This window comes from Alnus glutinosa, chromosome 10 (assembly GCF_958979055.1).
Source record: "Alnus glutinosa chromosome 10, dhAlnGlut1.1, whole genome shotgun sequence".
Taxonomy (NCBI): domain Eukaryota; kingdom Viridiplantae; phylum Streptophyta; class Magnoliopsida; order Fagales; family Betulaceae; genus Alnus; species Alnus glutinosa.
The window spans coordinates 18,386,156-18,404,532 of NC_084895.1; the positions used below are offsets into that span (position 1 = coordinate 18,386,156).

The window sequence follows — 18,377 nt, forward strand, 5'->3', positions numbered from 1 at the left end:
TTGAAACTAGATATCTTTTGTGATTTGTGGAAGAATGGATTCATTGAATGATTTAAATTATTTTTGAAGCTTAAGTAGAACATACCTAAGATTTGCATGAGAGAATTCGAAATATGTGTGATAAGAATGAGACTATGTTGTTGTGATTTGGTGGGTGTGGATTCCAAAACCCTAGACCCCTTTATTTTCATTAATTTTGTTTATGTTTTCTTTTGTTAAAATCCCTAAATTTGGAACTAGGTTAAAATAGGATTAGTTTGAATAGAGATTAATTTTCGCAACACAGTTCCTTGTGGGATCGACCTCGAACTTGCAAAATGCTATATTGCAAACGATTCGTCCACTTGCGAGTACATTAAAATTTACACAACATGCCACTTCCACCAGTCTAGCGTAATCTTTATCTCCAAACGAATCACTCTCTCCTTAATGCGGGGATTGAGATCGTTTTCAAATCATTCCGCCTTCGATTCTTCATTGGGAATAAGGTTGGCCACAAACCTGGCTAATTCCATAAATCTAGCAGAATATTGTTCAACGGTCATATTACCTTGAACAAGATTTTGGATTCTATTGCACACAACTGCCTCTGGGCTCTAGGGAAAAAGCATCTGTTGTATTCCACCTTGACCAGCTCCCAAGTGATCTCTGTTTCGATTCCGAGTAGCACCTTCCTCGAATTCCACCATCTCCCAGCTTCATTTGTCAGCTGCAGTCCGATGTACAAGACTTTTTGTTCGTCTGTACAGCCAAGAGTATTGAACAACACATCTATGTCCGTGAGCCATGCTTCTGCAACGTTTGGCACTTCAATTCCTTCAAAAGTTTGAAAATGATAACTAGAAAAGTCACGTAGTGAGCAACCTATGGGTGCAACTCGTTCATTGGGTCGTGGAATCCATGATACCGCTTCGGCAAAGTGCCTTGTCGTGTCGGCCATGAATTGAACTAAGGCCGGGTGTATTCCATCGTTGAATTGTGGAGGTGGAGGTGGTAGCTCTTCGTCACCATTTTCATCGTGACATGGATCTTGGTTAAAATCACAAAGAGGACGGCGTCTAGGAGGCATGATTTTGTATTTAAAGGAATGGTTATCCCACATTCTTTATAAAACAAAATCAATCTCTTTTTAAAAGACAATCAATATAACACTTAAAACCAACCAATAAAATCAATAAATAAATCATATTGCAAACAATATAATTTGAAGTGCATATATGCATTCATGCATACATCCAACAAAGCATGTTAAGGAATTTTATTCTTATGCTAAAACTTGTAAAATTTTAATTTTACACTTAGTAACTACATGTATAAACAAAAATATTTTTGTATTCCTATAGCTCTTCGTGTTATATTTAATTCTATGCTAGGGTCAAGTCTAAGGGTCCTCAAAGCAAATCGCTCTAATACCACTCTATAACGCCCCGCTTTTACAAAAAGCGTAAGTGAAAATTTTTCGATTTTCACGTGACATTACGACATCATTAGAGTTATAAATTGGTGGCGGAATGTATATATATCCAACAAACTTGGAATTAAATAACACATTACAGCTTCTAACTGAAATACCTCAAAATAGATATATAAAGTGTAACTGCATAATTACACATAAGATAGTATTTGTGCCACACAAGGCACATATAATTTACAAGCCAAAATAACTAGAGTATTATTATTATACCAACAGAATTATATAAATATCGTTCTCAAAATAATATAATAAAGGACTGGAACACAGCAGTCCACAAAATGGAGGCAAGCTAGCCTCAAGTACTGTCAACAGGATCAACCTAAGGATCTGAGTAATCCTGATACTTCTCCTCCTCATTTCCTGTATTAATAAATATATATAAAGAGAAACAATAGTACAAAACATCCTAAATGAGTCCGCTATTTCCAATAATATAATGAATGTTGATTTATTTAATAAATGTAACATAATGCAGATATGACTTTATAATCACCTGTATATGCAATATATGATCCATGGAAGCTAATCATAGTCATAAATTGAATATAAACATAACCATAAAACGGTAATATGACAGTTTTATATGCAAAGTTTAATTATCATCTTTTGCACTCCTCTCGTGATGGAACCTACGGTCCATCTTAGCCTGTTGTGGGAACCTACAGTCTCCTTAGTTAAAACCAAATTATATGGGGCTAGGAACCTAAGGTCCCAGTTAGCCTGTAAACCTACGGTTACAGCATTTGATTATTATTATTACGAGAACCTATGATCCCACTAGCAATACCTTCGCCCTCTCTGCATTAACCAGCTTTGTTATTAATCAGTTTAATTAAAATATAAAACATGTAAAATCACATGCACAAACAAATTAAATAAAGCAGTAAACACAATATTATGGAAAGAGTCCACTAACATCACCCTCAATAAGTATAACGATATTTATAGTTTCTGGTCCAAAGATTATCCTCAAAACTGCATAATTATATTCATGCAATATAATAAATCAGTAAAAAGTACTACATGAATATTTTTATTTTTGTTATTATTACAATTGTTATATTAATCTTAATTTAGTCTAAGAATCTCATCAATAATTCTCATATAAAATAGGATATCATAATAATGTTTTGGAAGTATTTTCCCTTTATAAATTAGCCCAATATAGCAAATTTTAGAATTTGCTTAAACATATATATATATATATTAAAACAAGCACACGTGTGTCACACATAATAGCCTAGCATCTTTTAACAAAGACACATGTCTTGTTTTCTTTTCTAACAAAGACACTTGTCTAGCTAAAACACACACAAGACATGCTCTTAAAATACACACACACACACGTTGACTATAGCACTCACCTTCACTTTGTTTCACACGTTAAATTAAATTCACACGCACACACACACACACACTTTGTTTCACATATCTGTACTTGCACTTACATATACAAAACACCTTTTATTTTTAGCACATGTAAGACAACTTGTTAACACATGTAAAGCAACTTTTTAACACATGTAAGACAACAACAACTTGACAGCAACATTTATAACATCCAAATGTCTTCATTAAATCTTAAGACACACTTTTATTTTAATTCACACCTAACTAGTTCTATTCTTCCAACATACACATTCTCAAATCACTTTTCTAACTTCATACTTACTGATTTTGCTGTTGGTGATTGGGTATTGGCCAGAGAAAACTCCTTTGTTTATAACAAAAAGAGAAAGTTATATTTATATGTATATAATCGAATGCAACTTCTCACAAGAAGAAGAGGGAGAATATAACATGGATCAAGAGACAAGAAACATTAATAGAAGGAAGAATTACTCACTGAAACTTGCACAAAATAATCCAATGAAAAGAAGAGTTGCTGGTCTGAAATAAAAACTCCCAAAGATGAGTTGAAGGATACTGTATTTCGATTTAGAACAGGAAAGTTTTTCTAATTTTGTTTCTGATGTTTTCTTGAGAGAAATAGGAGGTGAATCAAAGCTCCATTTCTGGCTTTCTAATTGTTGGAAATAGATTATAAGCAAGAAGATTTCTATACTAAAGTTTTTGTACTCCACGTAAAGAGAAAAGAGAGAAAACTTGCTGGATTTTGGTTTTTCTTAGTGCAATTCAATCGATCACCTTCATCCTTATATAGGGAATTTGGTAGATCAAGATTGATCCAACACAAAACTCAATTAACGGCTGGATTAGGCGCAGGTGGAAAGTTAAACGAAAACCAAAGACGATGTGACTTCAACCTTCGAGAGTTTTATCTCTAACCAACTAGATTTTTATTCTCGTCAAGCTAGTGTTTTAATTTGACTAAGTTGATGAAACTAAGTTTATTAAATCAGTTTTAATCCTCTAAAATGCATAAAACGAGCTGGGTTTACAGGTTTAATGAATTAAATTCAACAACTCTCACTCAGGCAGAATACTGCATTACACAAAAATTATTCTAAGTCGATCGATTGACTATTCTGTCGATCGTTCGACTACTTCCTGCTGCTAGTCGATCATGCGGCCCTCCCCTGCAGTGCTTCAGAACTCATATAGCAATTTCTGTTTCTATTTTATACTTAAACCTAAACTGATTTATTTACACAATAGCAAAAACTGATTTTCAGTTTTTTTTGCTTTGGTTCAAAACCTAAACCAAGTACTCTAAACCTGCAAACATGGTTTAGTTAAGTGTTTATATATATATGGTCTAACATGCAACACTTGCCAAACCATAAACAATCCTAAATATATATGCAAGTATATTAATATCTTAAAATTATTAACTTATATTGTATTTTCTATTTTTCTAGGCATTACAGTTATGCTGGTCACACATAGCACTTGGATCCAGTGTACAAAGTAACATCTGTAACGCCCCACCTTTTACAAAAAGGCGTATTTCCAAGCGAATTTCAAATTTTTACGTGACATTACAACATCATCAGAGTTGAATATTGGCAGCGGAATATGAATATATATATATATATATATATATATATATATATATATATATATATATATATATATATATTTTCTTCTTTCAAAATTGTTCCTTAACAAACCTTTTTGCAGTACAAACTTGTAATAAATGTTTAGAGGTAATTCAGTCAGCTCAATGTGTTATGTTGTAAATTCCTAAGTTTTAAAGAAAAGAAAAGAAAATATATATTCCACTGCCACTTTCAACTCTGATGATATCGTAATGTCACGTGGAAATTCAAAATTTTTGTAAAGGCGGGCGTTACAACATCTAATCAATAGGGTGAGATGATCGTCTATATAAACACTGCTATGCATATGCCACAAAATTTCCGTTTATTATTTTCATTCAACAATTCTGGTGGCCATGTCATAAATTAAATTTTTGAAAGTTATGTATTTGAGTAACATAAAATTCAACACATTTCATTTCAAAATTTAGCGCTCACAACATATAAATCACAAAACATTTCATGCTTCTAAGAATATAAACATTTATCATTTATTAAAGTAGTCATGCTTGCAAAAATATCACTTTAAAGTTTTCATGTGCTTGGCATAATTAACACTCCTCAATAAAGTCTCCCTCGTACCACTCGGCTCCTCTATCTACAAATGTACCCGATTGTTTGTCGGGTCCTAAAATTGTAAAACCCTAACTTTGAGCCTAAAGTAAAGATTTCAGCATTGTATCTCATGTATTGTTCAAACAGTTTCTGTCTAGTTCGAATGGTGGCCTTGTTAAATAGTGTTTGAACAAGAGTTCAAATGAGACTTACTGCCCGAGTCTCACTAGAATGGGGGTACTAAAAAAGAAAATATTGATCGTATACTCTGAACCACCCTTCGACCAAACTTCGTTTTTCTTCCTACTTTCTCACAATGTAAATTAAGGATCACAACTTTTCCTATCAATTCCCATATTCCTCCAACAAACACTTCCAAATTGCCCCTAGTTCCATACATTTGCACCCAATAACCCTATGTTAGTAATAGTGCCCAAAACTCCAATTATCTTGCATGATATTTTAGTTTAAATTGAATAAATTTGTTTATTCATTCATTTATTTAATAATCATTAGGCATATAACCTATTTACATCTTTATCTGTGCGAATATTATTTGTCATGTACATGTAAATGGTTCATGAATTACATTGAAAATGGTTTATGGTGTAAGTAATGAAATTATCACACAAATGATCTTAAACCATATACTTTGCAATTTATAATTTAATGTTTGTAGTCGAAGATGGAACTGGGCATTACACTGGATTAGACTATAACACATCCACCATGATGATCTATCTTGCTCATGTGTTAGTGTGGATGTATAGGAATGCAATGCACTAGATGAACCACTGGAACTGCCATTCCTTTTAAAAGACTATTAAAAGGAATAATATGAAACTCCAAGACTTCCTATGAAATTGATTCTAAATCTTGGGAGGATAGTAAAATTTAGGAGTGAGACCATTACTGTGGTCAAAATTCTCTGTGTGTTTGGTGATTCCATGTAGCTTTACGGGAACATCATTCTCAAGAATGGATCCAGGTCATTTATTTAAAAAGGATAAGAAATTTTCTTTGAGATAGCGTTAATGGAATAATTATTCTCAGTCTTCCGCTATGGTATTTTGGTAAGAGTGCCGAAAATATTTTTGTACGTGGTGAAATGAGCTTTCATAAGTACAGGAATAATTATGTGATTAAATTGGGTACTCAAGGATAAGATGTAGTGAATTTAAAAGTGACAATTTATTATGACTTTAATTCGACTACGAAATATTTCATAGAGTAATCAAATTTCCCAATATAAGAATTGTATATTGGATTAATTGATTAAATCAAAAATATAAACTATAGTGCAATTACAATTGTTTAGTAGAATTAATTGTAATTAAATAGTAACTTGTAACAAGTTATGAGATGACAAATGTCAAAAGCCTCTTTGAAGCTAGTTTTTATTTTTTTTCCTTCAGGTCACTCTTCAAGCTGATCTAATTTAACCATGGTGACATGTTTTTATTTATTTGGGCTCTATGTTTTATTTTTAAAAGATGGGCTAGTGTAAAACACTAGCAAGGGGAGTGTAATAGAGAGACGGGGCTTGGAATAAAATCCAGCCGTAGCCCTATACGTGTAGCTAAGTGACAGAGGACTAAGGTTTTATCTCTAACTCCTAGCTGCATTCCCAGTGTTTGAAGACAAGTCTTATGCCTTCTCCAAGCAGTCTCATGCCAATAAATATAGGTGCTTGTGAGGCATAAGATGCACTAAGTCATCTATGCTCTTGGTCATCTTCAGTCATTGAGGACAACGCTCAAAGACTTTAGAGATCCCCTATGCAGCCCTATTCCCAGAGAAGACGGGAAGATAACAAAAATTGCCCATAGCCAGAGAGTGGTTGAAAATCTAAGTAAGAGCTCTTCTCTTGTTTTAATTTTTAGTAGCATGATCTATCCATATTTTCTTGATGCAATTCATGGGACTATTTAGATGTGCATCATAGTTTCAAGATCCAAACAAATGTTATTGGAGCGGGCTTCAAAGAAAATATGGAATAGATGGAAGTTTTTATTATGCCAAGTAAAAAAACGGTTTTATTGTGAATAAATCTGTTGACAAATACTAATATTTAGTCATAAATATCTTTTGTATGGTCTACCCAGGATATTAACCCCTTTCGGTAAGGTATGCGCTGTCCTGAGGGACCTGTAATTCAACAACGATACCTCGAATAGTGTACGCATAGCATCATAGACTAGCAGCCTAACCGAGTCTGAGCTCGGGTGGCACATGCTAGTAGCAAAGCTGTAACCTTGACCCCCATTCGTAAATGGTGCATCGATCACCATAACAACCATTAGATCTAAGGCCCATCATAACATCAAAGTAACTTCCATGACCATAACGTCAGTACAAAGCATAAGAGTCAGCCTTGGGGATGGTATTACAGTATGAAATTTGCAATTGTTTAGGGAATGAAGTTAGGAGTTGAGGCTTGATCAAGGAATGACAAGGTGATCCCGCTAGCAGGCAGACATTAGGATCCGTCTCAAAAATATTGGTAAAGGTGTTACGTAGGGACATGTAGCAGTTAATGAACATTTCAAGGAAAATACGAATTGAAATAAAGTGAATTTTTTTTTTTTAAAAAAAAAGCATTTCGTTCGAACGAGAAGAAGACCATTCAAACATTTAAAGGGTTTCGTTCGAACGTGATTGGACTACCAAGTGTTAAATGCCACATGTTAAGAGAGTTAAGGTGCCAAACTTTTTCCTTAGTGATTTGAAAAATCTCATTTGAGCATGACATGTCACGTACGAAGGCGACATGATTCCTATGCAAAAATAGTTGAGCCGGAACTAGCTACTTGCATGGTTGCCATGTTGCATTCAAAACGAGACTTTAAAATTTCTATAATACAGGTTTTCAGAGAATGAAATTTCAATTTTCTCATTCCCTTGTCTTCTAGTTGCTAGATAGAGATTCTAGATAGCGTTTAGAGCGAGAGAGAGAGAGAGAGAGAGAGAGAGAGAGAGAGAGAGAGAGAGAGAGAGAGAAAGCCTTAAAGGGAAAATCTGAGGAAAGCTTGGAGAGAAATCAGAGAGATAAGATTGATTTGCCTAATTTTCTCCCCATTAAACTTGAATTATAGTTATGTCTTATTGGTAGAATGTTGGTTGTGTTAGCATATTAGAATTTATGATGATTCTTAGAATTATTCAAATTGACTAGAAAGGTAAATTAGATTTTTTAATCCAATTTGTAAATTTTTTTTAGGGAACATTAAGTGTTTTGGAATGCATGTTTAGTGATTCTAAGTAGATGATATGGAGGAAGAGATTTGTGATAAAAAAAAAATGAAATAAAAAAACTAAGGTTCATGATAATTTTTATGCAAAAACTTTGAGATAGGGAATTTTCTTTGTACCTGGGAATCACACAATGCCCAATTGAGACCTACAGTCGTAGCCTATTCGGACAAAGAAATCGTAGAATGTCTAGGTCAATCCTCGTTCGCAGGCCATTCGAACGAGACAAACCAAAAACTAAAATTAAGATTTTCTAGAGGAAAGGCTTTGTTTAAAATTTAGACAGAGCGTTAGGGTTTTCAAAGGATAAGAATCCTAACTAATGAGCATAATATGTTGCAGATGAATATGTGATACTGAGCTAAACGTGTTAGCTAGGATTTTGGCGGAAAAATATATCCTATTACCACTTGAAGTATTAATTTGTTTTTACATACATTTCTAAGCAAATCAATTTTCCAGTAGTTGCATAAAAAATGTCTTTTCATATATTTTTTTTCATGTATTTATTAGTAGGGAAATTAAATATTTTCTACATCAAATGTTTTACCATGTATATGCAAGTAAATAGGAAAATATGCATAGCTGTATTAGTGAATATAAGCCCACACTTTATGTAATTTAAGCATGCCAAGGTATTTTTGAAATGTGATTTACATGATTATTGTGAAAAGATTTTAAAGAATACAATTTTTAAAGGAAGTGTTTTTGTAAAGATATATGTAGTACAGCGTAAGTTTTAAAAGCTAGTTTTCAAAGAAAAAAAATTTAGGGTATAATATACTTAAGCCCCTTGAACTGCCAAACATTTTAAAAAAAGTTTCACATATTGACAATCAAAATTTTATGCAAATTCTTTTTATAGTAATCAAACGTTACTCTATTTATATTAGTATTTAATAAAAAACAATTATTTTTTTAATATAAATTTGAATTTTTTTAAAGAAAATATGGGTATTTTTGGAATAATGACAAAACAAATGGCTTAATTGCAGCAAAATTGTAGTTTGATGTATTTAAGTGTCACACCCGTTAATACATGGAGCTTTTTTGAAAATGATTGTTAGTTCAATGGGCTTTGTTAGTTTGTGATTGGCCTCATTCTGTTTGGACAAAATCATTTGTATGTAAAAATGTTGTTTAACAGGGATTCCGCTATTCAGAAATGTTTCAGAAGATTCTGCAAGTCAGAAAGGTCGGTTCCCTGCCAGCCGTTCGGACGACATGTCATCCCGTCCAGACGGTCATCTGTCCACAATTCCAGCCGTCCGGACGACGTACCATACCGTCCAGACGCCCGATAGACTAAGCATCATTCGTCCGGACGCCGTGAATTTCCGTCCGGAGCCTCCACTGTATCATGAAGCTTCTGTTCCAGCTTGCATCTGTCCGAATGTCTCAGCAACCCGTCTGAACGACGTCCAGTGATCGATCAGCTTCAGACTTTCCTTCCAAGTTCAAATAAGGGAAGATTGATGCAATCGTCTAGACGTCAGTCAGCTTGGTTCGGACTCGCGTTCAACAAATATGGAAATTGCGTATTCAACTTCAAGTGTCTGGACGCATGCCTATCATGGTCCGGACGCGCACTAAACAGTTATGGAAATTACGTGTGGAAGATCAATCGTCCGGATAGCCATCCCCCTTGGTCCGGACGCGCGAAAGCCTTATATGAAAATTAGTTGCAACAGACGTGCAACCGTCCAGACGCGGCTCTTAAACAGGAAAGATTTTCAGTGAAAATCTCAAAAATTCTGTCGCACAGTTGTCCGTCCGGAAGGCTTAGGTTCACCGTCTGGACGAAATTCATACATATCACAGCAGTCGCCCATTTGAACCCTCTGCCTATAAATAGAGGCCCCTGGGCATTGAGAACTGCAAGAATTTGGTATTGAATTCCTTCAGAACTTATAGAGTTATTTTGTGAAGTTATTGGAGCTGATTTGTTCTCTCTCAAGCCATTGCAGCGCTACAACTGAGGTCTATCATAGGGATCGGCCTTAAGATAAAGGATTCCATTGAAGACCCCTTCAAGTAGGAGAACTGGTTGGGTGGCATTCGTGTTAGGTTACACGTTAGAGAGCAAGGTACGACCACTGCATCAGGGGTATGTGAGTGTTACTACTTTGTATCTAGTCTTGTCTCCTGAATAGTGGATATCTTGGGTTTGGCTACCTCGGAATGGTTTTTCTCATAATTGAGTTTCCACTTCGTCAACAAAATATTTGTCTCATTTAATTTCCGCATTTAATATTTTGTTGCACACTGTTTACACACACTTGTATAAATTAGAAGTCCATTTAATTTTTCAGGCTTAAATGTATTTTACCCAAAAATTTATGAAGTAAGAAAAGATATAAATATTTTCGTATGAAAGTTAGCACAAGCCAAACCATTTCGAATGGGGATTATACGTTCGATTACACATAGTTGTGTTGGGTAATACGCTCGATTGGCCCAATTCAAATGGGGTAAAATATTTGATGTCCAGAATTGAGCAGAATGTTACGCTCACTCAACCCAATCCACAGGGGGTTAATCGACAGAATCCAAAGTTGAGTGGGGTACGCTCAACAAGCCAAATCCGTATAGGGTTATCCATCGAAGCCCAATATTAAGTGGGGTGTTACACTTAATCCCAATCTGTATGGGGTCAATCATTGGAGCCTTTGGTTGAGTGGGGTGTTACGCTCAACTCCCTTATGTTGAATGGGGGAGGACTTTAGACACCTTTAGGTCGAACCTGGTAGTAAGTTTGACATTGGCTAAGGGAAAGGACTGGTTTAGTAAGACTATGTACATGATTTGGAAGTTTAAACACCCTTATGTTTATAAGCATGTTTTGTTTTTATGTTTCGTCATTGTATCTGCCAACAAATGATTTTAAAGTAATAGTATGTACATGGTTTCCGCAAAAAAACAATATTACATTGAATAATCAAAACTAGTTTTGTATTTAATCGAAAAAAAAAAAGGAATTTTAAATGTACAAAGAGGGCTTACATTACACACACAACATGGTTGATTGTATTTACTTACTGAATTGTGGTCTCACATTTCCATCTGTAAAACATTGTTTTACAAAGATTGAGTACGCATGCATGAAAGGCGAGTAACTAGAGTGATCAATAGACGAGGGATTAAAGGGTAATTCAATTGTATAGTTCACACTTTAATAGGTTTCCATTTTGTTGTATAAGCATGGTTGATGTAAGAGTTAATAGATTATGATGTTTAGTTAAGGGTGTAAGTTAAACAGTTAATGTAAATATTTGATTATAAATGTTAATAAGATACGATGTTTTAGTGCTCTGGTGAATTTTTTGAATGATGTCTTCAGTTTATATTTATATTTTTTAGTGATCTGGTGGCGATTATGAAATCTCACATTCCAACCACCACCCACTACAAACTAACTAACAACCACGGCTATTGATGTGGTTTAGGAGCCCAATTGTGGTTAATCAATTCGTAGGAAATTTTCATCAGTTGACATTGATTTATTCGATTGTCAAAGACCACCAGCAACTGACCCATGGGCTTAGTCCCCACCCCTAGCGGTAACAAAGAAATAATTTCTTTGACATTAATTATTATCTTGTAATTTAACTTTTCAAACTTTTTTTACAAAATTTTTTGAACAGAGTTCAATTGTTGGTGCTCACTAAAATGAGAAATTAATTACTATCTTGTCTTTTTTTTTTTTAATTATTGTTATTATTTGTAGCACTTTATTTTACCATTTATTTTGGCAATTTATACATATTTTTCATAGAAACTAGATCAATACAATTATTGTAACAATATTTTGAAAAGTAAAGAAAATAGAGGTGATAATGGTAATGGTGAAAATTGGTCTAGCATTACTTTAGGTATCTGAATTACTAATCAAATATTCCATACATTAGCTAAGGAGTATGAATAGCAACTTTTAACACATATTAAGATTGATATAAAAGAATCAATATTTAAGGTTTTGTTGTAAATGAAAATTATAATTTATAATGAACCATCTACTACAATTTTGTAATTCGTAGGGTAATATATCATGTAAACTAGAGTAATTCTAGAATTCTCTATTTTGTCCCTCTAAGAATGATGTGGCTTTTTTAATCACCACGTTATCAAAATTCTATAGTGATCAATCACACGCCCAATGGTGATTTTAAAAGCCACATTATTCTTGAAAAGACATAAGAGTGACTTTTAGCATTACTCATGTAACTGTTATCAAATTTAAGCAAATAGTGTTCAACCAATGGTTTAGAGTTTGTCATGTCATCATTTATCTCCTCTATCAACTAAAGATTCTTTAACTTAGTATGTATAATACTTTAAAAGAAAAAGATACCAATATGATAAAATCTTAGCCATTTAATTTGAAAATCATGATTGAGATTTTAGAAATCTACAAGGTAGAATTACCTAAAAATTCAAGACGATCTTGATGTGCATTGCTTCAATTTAAAGAAATACATATAAAGAGATTAGTTATGAAGTTTTACCTTATCCAAGTTGAAACTCAACGATTCTGCCTAGAAATGACATCATTGCGGTTGGTGACATGCTGATAATAACATTCCAATAAACAACGAACATAAAGGGCACTTCGACGATGGCCAGCTTTAATTCTCAATTTTGGCTTGCAATTGACTTCAAGGCAATTTGCAAGGATATGAAAATTAAATGGGTTTTCTAACGATCGGGTTTCAATGAAGCAAAATGCAAAACCTTCAGATATACAAAGTTCATAAAGATAGTCGGGAAATGGCCATGTCCTTTTCAATTTATCACAATGACCAATTTCAAATGTAAGGCACAAATGTAATTCTCCAATATCAAGTTCAAAGGAATAAAGAGGCAATATGGGAGGCGAAGACGGAGTGAATGTGGTTTGGGCAAGGTTATCGGCTTGCACACTAAAGAGAATAAGGATATGCAATTTTGTGATCATCAACATAAGTTTTCTCACACATTTCATAACCATATTTTTTCTATTTAGAAAGTTTCTTATTTCATGTTTTAACTCAAAATTATAATTAAGGCTTAAACGATTACATTTATATGCAAGTGAAGTGACTTTTGATTAGGCCAAAAGTTTTAATAGTTCTGAATTGACTTATTCTTAAAGTAATTTTATTCAAAAAAAAAAAAAAGTTTTTTAATACATCTTATTTTAAGAAATATGTCCTTTCTATAGTAAAGTGACTTTTTGCTTAGAGCAAAAGGTTGAAGACAATATTTATGCTAACATGTGAATTTTAGCAAAACCAAAGTATACTTGTATGAGTTAATTTATTTTCAATAAACAAGTAAAGATGGATGATGAGATAATTATGATAATATTATATCAATGCACCCATTCAAAAGGTTTTGAAATATTAGCTCAGAAGGCATGGTAAACACATCATATAAAAATAGATCAAATTTGAATTATATGAAAAGACACTTTATATTAAAGATACTACTCAAAAGCCTACATGTATAGAATAGAAAACTTACAAAAGATAACGAAGTTTTGCAATCTATGAAGAGATATTTGAAGCAAATAGAAAAGAATCGACTAGATCATAGTAAGATACATGACTTACTATTGATAGGGAAAATGTATTGATTCAATGTTTAAGCAACACAAAATGCTATGTTGTACAACATTGACTTAATGAAAGTTTTATCGAAAGGAGAGCTGTTATAAACTAGAATCTTATTATTGTAATATAAATCATGAGTTAAGTGGTTTTTTTGTGTTAATTAATATTTAACCCAAAAAATCCATTTAATTTATAATCTATCTTTATCAAAAGCTAACATTCTTAAATAACTCTCAATTAAAATAAAAGTTTTTTGAAGCTAATATTCATATAAGAAGCTTATAAACCTAACTGGGACTAACAATTGTTTGTGATGTATCACTATGAACTGACAACTCAAGTGATATGGCCGTCTAAACTACCAATTTGATATGATTTAGCCTCCTCTTTCAATCTTCACCGTTATCTTGGATGAAAAATCAAATTTGACCTAAATGTTCCGGAAATTCCATTACTTTGACCATTGAAAAACCAAAATTACCCTTTGTGGTTGGCCGAAATTATAAATCGCTCGTAGTGGAATAAAAAATAATTCAGAAGTCCTTGGAATAGGCCAAAATAACAATTTAGTCTCTATAGTCAAATTCCATCAAAACACTTGACGAATTTCAATAGTATACCACATGTCATCACCAATTTAACGATGACACATCTCACTCTTAATTTTTGGGATAAATGCAAAATCAATATTTGTGATTGGCCTAAATTACAAATCACTTTTTGAGGTGTAAAAAATAATTCAGATGTCCTTGGGTAGGCCAAAAAAACAAATTAACATATTACAAGTATACATATAAAACCTAAAAAATTAAAAAGTTAAAATATATATATTTTTTTTTGAAAAAAAAAAAAAAAAAAATTGAAAGCAGCCACCCTCTTTTGGGGAGGAGGGTGGCTTACGAGCCACCCCAGGCGAATGGGGGTGGCTGTGTGCTACTCTTGGCCCCATCTAAAATGGTTCGTGGGCCACCGTAGCGGTAAGGCTAGTGCGCTAGCTACCCTCAAAGGTGGCCAAGGCCACCCTCAGCCCATGGGGTACATGGCTGCGTGTCCACCCCAATCGGCTGGGGGTGGCTCACAAGCCACCCCTATCCTGATTTGGAGTGGCCCACGAGCCACCCTAGATGGGGTCGGGGGTGGCTCACAACCACCTCCATGCACATGGGGTGGCGACGAGCCACTAGGCGCCACCTTTGGGATGGCTTGCAGGCCACCCCTTTGCTTTTCCAATTTTTTTTCTTTTATTTTTTATTTTTTGAAAAAAAATATATATATTTATTTCTTTTTATCCCTCAAGAGTCAAATGGGTAGAATTAGGTTAAATTGGTCACGTGCAATCTTCCATCCAAGAAGATGGAATCTCCTAACGGAGTGTCTATATTATATCAAATTGATTGTTTAGAGGACCATACCATGTGAATTGTCATTTCATAGTGCTACATCACAAATAGTTGTTAGTTTAGATGGCTAAATAATATTTAACCTTTTTTTTTTATAAAATAAATAAATAAATAAAAATCATCCTTGTTTAGGGTTATGAGTATGGCACCCCAGATATTAGTATCTGTATAAAGAGATTTTGATTTTAAGATAACGACCAGATTATTATTATAATGTTTTATAGTCTAAATAATCCGTGGATATTTATGAAAGTGGATATTGGTTAGTGGAGTTTAATTTATTGGTCTTGATTTTATAAATGGAAAAATGCAAAATCAATTTCTATGGTTGGCTTAAATTATAAATCGCTCCATGTTGTTTTAAAGTGAATTTAGAGGTCTTTTATGATATGCCAAAAACATAATTTAATCCCTGGAGTCAAATTCCATTAAAACATTTGACAAATTCCATTAGATGCCACGTTAGTACAAATATAATGATGATATATGTCATTTTTAATAAAAAAAAAATTATAAATATATTGAAAATAGAGATATATAAAACTTCAAAAAAAAAAAGAAAAAAAAAAAGGAAAGAGGTGGCCTGCGAGCCACCCCCAGAGGTGGCAGGGGGTGGTGGAGGTAAGGGTGGCCCAAATGCCACCCTTAGATCAGGCCAAGGGTGGCATGCGGCCACCCCATGGGTTAGGGTGGCTCGCAAGCAACCTTCAAAGGTCGGGATGGCTCGCAGGCCAACCTAGAGATTGGGGGTACACTTCGTGCCACCCTTACATCTGGTAGAGGGTGGCCATGCGCCATCACCGGGCACCTTTGGGTGCCTCCTAGGCCACCGGTAGGCACCCCTTTACTTTTTTTCTTTTTTGTTTCTTTTCTTCTTCTTCTTCTTCTTCTTCTTCTTCTTCTTCTTCTTCTTCTTTTTTTTTTTTTTTTTTTTTTTTTTTTTTTTTTTTTGTCTTTTGTTTTTTCCTTTTTCTTTTGTTATATATTTTTATATTTTTAATTTTTTTTTTATTAAAAATGACGCATGTCATCATTTCATTGGCGCTAACATAGCACCTAACATAAGCTGTCAAATGTTTTAACAAAATTTGACTCGAAGGGCTAAATTTTTATTTTTATTTTTGTTTATTTTTATTTATTTTTTTATTTTTTTATTTTTTGCGTATCCCATGAACCTTTGACTTCACTTTGATATGATAGTTAGCGATTTGTTATTTAAGCCAACCATATGTACTGATTTTACAATGTCATAAGCGATTTGTAATTTAAGCCAACTGCATAAACTAATTTTGCATTTGTCTCTTTTATTAATAAGGAACATATTTTAGGCTTTAATTTTATTTCGGGGTGATTTAAATGATAAATGATGTTAATTGTTCTAACGGGATGCTCAGGATATTAATTCTTATTTAAAACAGTGAAATATTAAAATAATTATAATTAAATTAAATGAAAGTAATTATAGTTCATTTAAACTGTGATTGAATTTAGAATAAGGGGAGATTAAAATAGTTATAATAATTTCAATAATGAAGATTTGTATTATATGGAATTAAGGGATAACAATAAAAGAAAATAAAGAAACAAATAAAAGAATAAGCCAATGTTTGGTTCGCAAAATGGTTATTTTATTAGAAAAAATGAATAGTTTTTTTTTTTTTTTGAACAAAGTAGCATGTGCTACCCAATATATTGCTGAAAAAGCCCAAAGGCTTACAACATGAGAATGAGGTACAAGATCCCTACAACTCTAAGCCAGAAGGATCTGACTTAAAAACAGCTGCCTTAGCAGAACTCAAACCTTACAAGAATTACATTAGAGCATTTCTTTACATTAACGCATACTCTCAAAATAAAAGAGGGCCGATCTAGCATTTAGCCACTAAAAATTTCAGTAAAATTTAAACAATACAAAGATAGACTGTACTGGAGCAACAAAGGAATAACACAACACAAAGGCAGAAAACACCCAAAACAGGACGCCGGCAAAGGAGAAATGGCAGAACTTCGCCGGCGCATGTAGAACCGTACACCCCAGGCACCGTCAAGCACGACTTAAAACGACGGAGCGTGGCCTTCATGCGCAGTCAGAGCGTAAAGACACTCTGGCTCGTGAGGACCACGCGGCCGATACTTCCGACATTAGGGGCGGAAGACGCCGGGGAACACAGCTGGGTGGCGCGTGTCTAGCAGAAGTCGATGGACGTGCGTAGATCTGGCTTCGAAATCCGAGAGAAACAAACTTAAAAAACCGGCCAAAACACTCTGTCGTCGACCCCGGAAGTCGGTCACTCCCCAAACCGGACTTCTTGAGTTGGATCTCATTGCCAAAACCAGAAGAAAAAAACAACAAAAACAAAAAAAAAAAACCGACACAAGCCACCATAGCCCAAAAGAGCTAGGGGAAAAAAACAGTCACCACCGGATCAACTGGGGGGAACAAAATCTCTACAGCTCAAAAGGCTGAAAGAGAAGCAAAAAAACACAGCCGCCTCCCTCCTCCGACCAGACGGAACTCTTTTTTCTGGACTCTCTCCCAAACAGCGGTTCTCTCCACTCTTGGTATTAATTAAAATATTAAAATATTATGAATAGTTTTTCTTAAGAATGGAGGAATGGATAATAGATAACTTTGGTGTTTTACAATATATGAGAATGATACACTCTAACATTTAGAATAGTCATTACCATCATGGAAATGATTATTCCTTAAACAGAGGAATAGTTACTCCATTTCACTTTCTTCCATTTCAATTTTTTTTATTTTTTTTTTATTTTTTTTTATTTTTTGGTTCTAATGGAATAGCCAATACCAAACTGACCATAATAATAATAATAATAATAATAATAATAATAAAATAAATAAAGAAGAAGAAGAAGAAGGAGAAGAAGAAAGAAGAAAGAAGAAAAAAGAAGAGAGATTAGGTGTGAAATTAGTAAACTTTGTAACGAAACCTTGACTTCAGAAGGAAACCCCTACTTCCTCTCACACCTCCCCTGTTTCTTTTCTGTTTTTTTTTTTTTTTTTTAGATGAATGACTAATTTCATCGAAGAAACTCAAACTTTTACAGACACTCCAACTAAAAAGCTAGATCAACCAAC

The 18,377-nt window shown here is 33.8% G+C and overlaps 1 protein-coding gene and 1 long non-coding RNA gene across 2 annotated transcripts; both read right to left on the reverse strand.

Annotated features, from left to right (window-relative positions):
* Positions 1-237: 237 nt before the first annotated feature.
* Positions 238-1,179, reverse strand: LOC133878868 (uncharacterized). The gene is made up of 2 exons (XM_062317422.1): positions 865-1,179; positions 238-741 (listed from the first exon to the last, which is right to left on the reverse strand). The coding sequence occupies exons 1-2, from the start codon at positions 1,100-1,102 to the stop codon at positions 542-544; spliced, it is 438 nt and encodes a 145-aa protein (XP_062173406.1). The 5' UTR covers positions 1,103-1,179; the 3' UTR covers positions 238-541.
* Positions 1,180-1,557: 378 nt separating this feature from the next.
* LOC133879333 (uncharacterized) lies at positions 1,558-13,311 on the reverse strand. Its single transcript, XR_009902042.1, has 2 exons — positions 12,789-13,311; positions 1,558-1,834 (listed from the first exon to the last, which is right to left on the reverse strand). It is a non-coding gene; the product is annotated as an uncharacterized LOC133879333 (long non-coding RNA).
* Between the last annotated feature and the right edge of the window lie 5,066 nt (positions 13,312-18,377).